Raw genomic sequence first — 8,662 nt, 5'->3', positions numbered from 1 at the left:
TTTAGAGCTCTTGTTTTAGAGCTCTTAAACATTTTTGATTTTATTATGTGTCAAGTGAGAAAAAGTGTGTGTTCTTGACCTCCATAGTACATTGGGTTTCTAAGTTTTACATGCCTAAACCGATGCGAACAATAGGTTATATATGGGGCTGGAACATAGCCACCGATATGCAATCAAGAGCTTCCATTGTACACACAAGTAGTTTTGTTAGAGTTAGGACAAATCTGAGTAGTTGTCAATATGTAAAAGTAAAATCAAAAATATTTGAGAGCTTTAACACAAGAGCTCTAAAGGAACTCTAATGGGTGGGGTCCACCCATTGATGGGATGTTTTGGTTTTTTTTTTTTTTTTTTTCCACATAAGTAGAGCTCAATTTAGAGCTCTACTTTTAGAGTTCTCTATCATCACCCAAATAAAATAAAACAAATAAATAAATAAGAAGAAAAAAAAGAAAAAAAAACAAACTTCTATATCATAAGAAAAATATTGCTATATCATCGCTTCAATTCCCAATACATATCCTAATATTGCTACATCATCACCAAATACCAATTCATCTTCCGACTAATACCAACGAACCCCAACCATTTATAATTGATGACCAATTTATTCATTTATAAGCAAACAACATTTCACAAACTAGCGGAGAAACTAGGCTCAAATTGATGACCAATTTATTTATCTTAGTTCTACTAGAAAGAAGCTCCAAGAAAGCAACATTGTTCACGTGTAAAAAGGGATAGCATGAAGGGGCTGAGCACTTTTTAAAGTGAAACCAAACTTTTCTTCCATTTTCATGTCCTCTGGTGCAATCCCATCTTCAAGCTTCCAATCAAATGAGTTAATCAGCGAACCCAACATCAAGTGAACCATCCTTGTGGCCAACGGCAATCCTGGGCATATTCTTCTTCCTGCACCAAATGGAATGAGCTCAAAATCCTTGCCTCGGACATCAACTTGTGAACCTAAAAACCTCTCTGGCATGAACAAGTTGGGATTCTCCCATATGCTCGGATCACGGCCAATAGCCCATGCATTCACTAGCACTTGTGCACCCTTTGGAACTGTGAAACCACATACTTCCACATCGGTTTCAACTTTGTGAGGAAGTAATAATGGAGCTGGTGGGTGTAACCTAAAAGTTTCCTTGATGATAGCTTGCAAGTAAGGTAACCGAGTGATGTCTGACTCTTCAACCTGTTTGCCTTTGCCGATGGTTTGCTCTAGCTCTGCTCGAGCTTTGGATAATATCTTTGGGTTGTGAAGTATCTCTGTCATTGCCCATTCCAATGTGGTTGAAGTTGTATCAGTCCCAGCAGCAAATAGATCCTATTACACCGATTTATTCGATCTAAATTATTAACACACAAAACCCTTTTTATGTTTGGAAGTACTAGTATTAAGAAAAAGTAATTAAAAATTGATCAAAAAATACAATATTATATGGTATATTTAAATTTGGTGCGATGTAAGCTCCACATAAGTTGTAGACACATTGAATTTTTTAAATAATTTTCTAAATATTTTTCTCTGATGCTTCCCGATTGCTGCCCGGTATCAATCGCCCGAGGAGATAAATTGTTTTCTGCATAAGGTGATACACAGGACACGGATTCCTTTTGCATTGGGCTCTTTCATTAACTGATGTAAATTTCAGTTAGTCCGCCATACTTCTTCTTGACAGACAAATAAGGAAATGGCTTCCCGTGCTCTGATTCATTTTGAACTTTGATCTAGGAGGCAGATCCACTGTTGGAAGCTCCTGTTTTCGCTGTCGACTCTCATCTAAGGAGATGGTCCCCTGTTTTCCCTGTTTTCCCTGTTTTCGTAGCATTGCAGTTCCTTGTCATTATCCTTCGGTGGGGCTAGGGTAGGTCATGTCTCAAGTCGGTCTGGAGAAGCCATCTATGGATCTCGAGTGTACAATTACCCTATCTCCTTGGGCCCTTCTAAGCCTCTTGTCCAACTCCTTAGTGGATAGGGGCTCCTATGACTATACTAGAGAGGACTGCGAAACACTAATTGCCTTCATTTATGTTTTTATTATTGAGCCAAAAAAAAAGTGAGGATTTACTTAAAATTATTACCATCATTATTCACAGGAATGATAGATAACTAAAATACTATGGCACTTTATTTCAATCAATGAAAACTAGAACAAGAACAAAGGAAAAGATTGAGACAGAAAAAGAAAGTGGAAGTGCTAACCAGTAACAAGTGCTTGATGCCAGTATGGTTAATCTCATCACCATGATCTTCACTGACACTGAGGAGAGTATCCAACATATCAACATTGCTCTCAAGATATCCATTCACTTTCTTCAATTCCAATCTTTGCTTGATCATACAATCAAACAATTCAATCATCTTCCCATAATGAATAGCCATTCGACGCCTTATACCTTGTGGATCCATCTTCTTAAACACAGGGAAGTAATCTGCCAAGTTAGGCTTCCCAGCCTCCTCCATCATACTGCACACCATCTCCTTGATTTCTGCAGTCTTGTTCGACTTCGAGTCAGCCAAATCCACAGAAAAAATGGTGTTTGATAACAAACTAAGCGAAGTTTCAAACGTTGCTCGGCCAATATCTACTGCAACACCTGCTAAGCAACATTCGCGTACATTTGCAATGAGTTGCTCCACCTTCAGCCGCCGTAGGTGGTGGTTGGCATCAAGTTTATGAGTAGAGAAGATATGGGAATTGCAGATTTTTCGAAGGTTTCGCCACCGGGTTGAGACCGGTAGCCAAGCCACAGAGACTTGGTAGTGGTTGTGGGCATGAGTGAAGTCTGGGAGGGGTCTATTGGAAAAGGCTACGTCTTGCTTTTGAAGGACTTGCTTAGCCATGGTTGGTGAAGAAATGATCACTGTGATTACTTGGCCTAGTTTTATGGTCATGATGGGTCCGTAGGTTTTGGCGAGCTCGGCGAGGGACTTGTGGGGGTTGTCGCCGAGGTGGAGAAGGTTTCCGATGATCGGAAAAGGTTTGGGACCTGGTGGAAGCTTGTTGGGGCTGCTTTGGGTTGCCCTTGAAATTAGTAGCAAGGCTTGAATCAAAATCCATGCGAGTAAAACACCAAGCAGAATGTTCAGCATATCCATCTCTGAGCCTGCTGGTATGAGTAGCCAGGGAGATTGGGATTTTTCTTGCGTTCTCTTTGGAGTACTGACTCTGGCTTTATCTAAACAGCAGTGATTTAGAACTTCAAACTTCAACCCAAAAAAAAAAAAACACTACACGTGACGAAAAAAAAAAAACACTACACGTGAAAATAATCATGTGCACCTCCTAACTTAACGATAAAAAAAAAAAAAAGATATAAAAATCTTTATATCTTTATAAAGAAAAAAAAAAAAAAGGGGGGGGGGGGGGGGGGATCGGGTCCAATCTTTATTCTTATCTAAAATTGCACTTCTGATGATCTTTTTGTTTAGGGAAAGATATGCACCTCCTAACTTAACGATAAAATAAGATAATTTTATATTTTTTTGAATAACAATGCTAAGTATTATAAAAAATCTTTTTTGAAAATAATCATGAAAGTTTTGTGATCTTTAGATTAAACTTAAAATAAAGTACCACATACTAATGAAGATAATCAAAGGATCATAAATCTTTCATGATCATTATGAAAAAAATTTCATGATCCCTAACTTTTCTTTTTTTCGAGTCATAATTAAAAAGAAAATTATTCAATACTCTCAGAACACCACGTGGTCATACTTCAAGTCGATTGCTAATTATTTAGCCCCATGTTGTTCCCTAACTCCCAACATAAATTATGAGCACTTACTCCTCTCCATCAATCAAAACTTTATGGAGCATCATGTGTCTATACTCCGCGAGTACTAAATAATCACCTTAATTAAAATTAATTTTTTTTTAAAAAAAATCATAACTAAATATTACATGAAATATAATTAAAAATTTCATAAGTTATAATTAAAATAGAATCATAACTCAAAAAGAAAAGTAGTTATAATTAAAAATAAAAATAAAAATAACATAACCAAAAGTAGATACAGTACGCCTCTTCTAAGGGCAGTATCATTTCCCTTTTGTTTATGAAAATTAGATTGGGACCACAATTTTTTTTGGTTTGAGTTCATAGTTTTATCAATAATAACATGGTAGGTTATCTGTTAATTTTCAATTTGTCATAAATTTAATGGGGAATTGTGGGAGTTAAATTGTGGATCTGTAACATTTCATATTTGTTTGTGTCCCTAGCACTACCCGATAATATGAAAGCAAATGTTCAAGATCTAAAAGAAAACTTTTATAATTTGACTCATAATGTATGATAGTTGTCAAATTTTAATTTATTACACACGTGATATCTAATAATATATGGCTTAACTCTTTTTTGATATCATTATGGATGAATTTAATATCAAATTTGCATAGAGAACGGCATGGTTACATTGAAACTTATTGTTTTGAAAAAAATTGTTAATTGAATTATATGTAATTATAAAAATATCAGTCACATTATTACAGTATAATAATTTATATAAAAAAGAAAAAAGAAAAAAGGGGAGAGTATTTTCTTTAAATTAACGCAGTTGGAACAGGTGATAGAGTAAATAAAATATGCTACAGAAATGATAAATCTATGTGGTTGTTTGGAAAGTGGATTTTTATTTAAATTTTTTTAGTTGTAGGATATTATTAGAGAAAAAAAATTTTGTGTTTGGGAAGATAGTCGAGTTTTTTTGTAGTTGGATGTGATGTTTGTGAGGAAAAAAGTGAAATAATTATGGAGTTTAATGTGATATTTTGTTTGAATTTATTTTTTTTGATTTTATAATTAATTGATCTTTTAGTGAAAAAAAAAAAAACCCGAAAAACATCTTTCCCACCATCCCTAAACAGGATACACAGTAAGAAATGTTAAATCACTTTATTACCCCTTTGTAGTAAAATTACAAATGAATGAATTTGTAGTACACAATTTTAAAATAAAAATTATGAGTCACTATCATATTAGGAATATTGTAGTTATGTGGTTGGGTGAAAAATGTTAAGGGAAAGTTACGAACATTATTGTTATGCTATGAATTTTGTGATTATGCAAAAGGGTAAAAATGTTATAAATCATTTATGAGAAAAATTATGCTATATTATGATGCCTGTAATGAACAGTTGTGATTATATTATGTACTTTGTGGTATGGTGCATCTAACCTCAGAAGATTCGTACACAGTTATGTTTGGCAATGAATTTTTGGCTAAAAAAAGTATAAAAAAATAAAATTAGTTATATAAGTCAATAAAATAAAATGTCACATTTAAATTATAATCATTATATTTTTTCTTTCTCAAAAGTTAAAAAAATCAAAAATAAAAACCAAACAAGGTTAAAAAAATCATATTAAAATAGTCAAAAAGTTAGGATATTTTAGCTTTTTTCAAGCGAAGACTTATTATGGGGTGTTTTGGAAAATTGGTAAAAAACTGACTTTTGATTTTTTACCAAGCTTTTTAGCTTTTTAGAAAGTGATTTGGGAAGTTGATAAAAAATTGGCTTTTGGCTTTTCAGTTTAATATTTGTTTATGGTGTCAAATCAAATTAAAATGACCAAAATATCCTTACACAACATAAGAAATTTATTTTTTTTATTTTTTTGTCATAGGCCCCAATTTGTAATTTCACACTTGCGTTTTTATAACTTCCTAAACCAATTTTGTTACGTTTTTGCCAGTTACGTTTTTGGACCTTTTGACAAAAACGTACCTTTTTATTTTGGTTCCCAAAACGGCACTATATTCTTATATCATATTTGGTTTATGAATAATGCTACATATATTAAGTGATATATCAATTAACATATTTATTAACTGATGATTTAATATAATTTTAGAAATTTTGAATTTATGTAATGAGTGAAATTATAATTTTTAAAAGATAATATCATAATTATATTGTAATATTAATTAGTATACTAATTAATGTATGTAACACCACCGTTAATTTATCATATCATTGCACGGGTAATTGTGAATGTGCTATTTCAAATAATGAATTAATTATGGTAAAAATAAAGAAATATGACATTATTGTTAATAAAATGAACAATACTAACAATAATTATGTACATGAAAAAGTGCAAAAAAATAAAATATCTAATTTTTTTTTATAGGTTCACACACATCACCTAGTTTGCATTTAACTATATGTTTTTCGCCTATATTTGTGTGGACATATTGGATAAGGAAGATTGTAATACAATAGACTAATAGTTTTGGGATATGATGTATATTCTATATTTCTTTTCTTATAGGATTAAATGTCTGAAAATGACTATTTTAGTGACTCTTATGTTTGATTTGAAAATTATAAAATATATTGTTTAAATTGTTTATAATGGCAATACTAAACTTGAAGAATAATTTATTTTATTTAAAGTATGTTTTATTTTATTTTATTTTTATTTGAAATTTATTTTATTTATTTTATAAAGACCACTTTTAATTTTATTTAAATACGAAATTAGAAGTTTATTTTCATTTATGATTTTGCTAATAAATATTAAAAAAAAAATGAAGAAGAAGTAAGAGAAGCCTATTATATATCATTAGATTAATTTACACCTGTTTGTTTTTTTTTTTATTATAAAAAAAATCAACATTAAAAAAGAAAGATTAGAAAAATGAAAGAAATAAATTATATATATATACTTCAGGGTTAATTTTAGAGGTGTACACGGTCTGGATTGGTTCAGTTCTGAGAAAATCTAAGAACCAAACCAATTCTAATGGTTCTGTGATTTTGAGAACCAAACCAAACCAGTACACTTGTAAAATCAGACCAGAATCAAACCGAAATAACGGTACGATTTGGTTCATAGTTCCAAATATTTCTATTTACCAGAATAAATTGTTAATATTAGCAAAATAATTACTCAAACTAATTATATTTAACACATGATAAAAACTAATAATATTAAGGCATTACTCAACATTACATATCTATATCATCTTAATATCATTAAAATTACAAAAAATCAATCAATAAAAATAAAGCTTGATATGATAATATTAAATAACATTTATGCGTGGTTCAAGAACTGCTGTTGTTTATTAAATATTACATATATATATATATATTTTAAAATTTGGTTCGGTTCAATTCGGTTTGAACCATGATTTTTTTTTTATAAAATCAATTAACCGAACCGTTTTTACGGTTCTCAATATTTCTTGAACTGAAATCGAACAAGTTTTAAATAGAACCGAACCAAACCGTATAGTTCGATCTGATTCGGTCCAGATTACCGGTTTGAACGAATTTTTGTACAACTCTAGTTAATTTCATTATTTAACTAGCTAACTCAAAAGTTGGCTTGGTCCACCAATTTCTATCTCACACCTCATTGAGTTGTCTCACATACGGGGAATTATTAATCCGACCGAACTATTAGTCCGGCCTTCACTTTTTCAAACCAAACATTGAACTATCCATTTTGTTGAACACAAGTCCAATCCCATTCTCTAATCTCACCAAGCAAACACCCCCTTATTTTTACTTTTCCATATTTTTGGGAACTTTCTTTAACAGAACAAGATTTCATTTCAGACTCATTTGGAAAGTTTGCTATTTTAATTAGCTTTTTAATTTTTTGACAATTTTAGTCTGGTTAAAAAAATTATGTTTGAGAAGATAGTTAGCTTTTCTTATAATTAATTTGACGGTTGTGACAGAAACAAATGAAATAATTATAATTGGGTGAATTACACTAACAGTTCCTATAGTTTGGAGCTTGTATCACTTTGTTCCCCGACTTTTCAATTGTGACATATTTGACACTAAATTTTGAATTTTGTTTCAAATAAAGACAATTGAAAATATCATTACTTAATTTCAAAGGCAAAATTGTCAATTTGATAAAATATAAACTAATTTGATAAAAATAAATGTCAAAAAAATATTTTTAAATTTTAAAAAATTATTTCTACTCACCAAAGATAAAATTATGTAAAATTGATAAATCTTTTAGATGTTTATTTATTTATTTATTTATTTTTACCAAATTAAGTTTTATTATGTGTTTAAATGATCATCATGTAATAGATGGTTGTTAAGATTTTAATATGTAATCGATATATTTAATATATGAAATGTTTTTAGTTTCGGATTTTTTGATTTAATGGATTAGTTTAATAATGATATCAAAGTTGTCGCCATATTTGGCTTTTGGAAAAAAATAGAAACTAATTTAATGAAAATAAAAAAACTATCCATTACATGATAATCATTTAAACACATAATAAAAATTAATTTAATAAAATAAATAAATAAATAAATATCTAAAAGATTTATCAATTTTACATAATTTTATCTTCATTGGATAGAAATAATTTTTTAAAATTTTAAAATATTTTTTTGACATTTATTTTTGTCAAATTAGATTATATTTTATCAAATTGACGATTTCGTTTTTAAAATTAAGCAATAGTATTTTCGATTGTCCTTATTTGGAACAAGGTTCAAAATTTAGGATTAAATGTGTCACAATTAAAATGTCAAGGACCAAAGTGACACAATCACTAAACTATAAGAACTGTTAGTATAATTCACCCATTATAATTTAAATGTAACATTCTATCTTATTAACTATTTAACCTCTTTTATCTTTATTAGTTAGTTTAGTTCAA

The 8,662-nt window shown here is 30.2% G+C and overlaps 1 protein-coding gene across 1 annotated transcript; it reads right to left on the bottom strand.

The window, feature by feature from the left end:
• Window positions 1–471: 471 nt before the first annotated feature.
• On the bottom strand, window positions 472–3,458 carry LOC114277737 (geraniol 8-hydroxylase). Its single transcript, XM_028219681.2, has 2 exons — window positions 2,210–3,458; window positions 472–1,330 (listed from the first exon to the last, which is right to left on the bottom strand). The coding sequence occupies exons 1-2, from the start codon at window positions 3,104–3,106 to the stop codon at window positions 725–727; spliced, it is 1,503 nt and encodes a 500-aa protein (XP_028075482.2). The 5' UTR covers window positions 3,107–3,458; the 3' UTR covers window positions 472–724.
• Between the last annotated feature and the right edge of the window lie 5,204 nt (window positions 3,459–8,662).

The sequence above is a fragment of the Camellia sinensis genome, chromosome 9 (assembly GCF_055761805.1).
Source record: "Camellia sinensis isolate YWXY chromosome 9, ASM5576180v1, whole genome shotgun sequence".
In the NCBI taxonomy this organism is placed as follows: Eukaryota; Viridiplantae; Streptophyta; class Magnoliopsida; order Ericales; family Theaceae; genus Camellia; species Camellia sinensis.
Note: the sequence above shows the minus strand (reverse complement) of the source record. Positions and strands in the feature narration are given on the sequence as shown.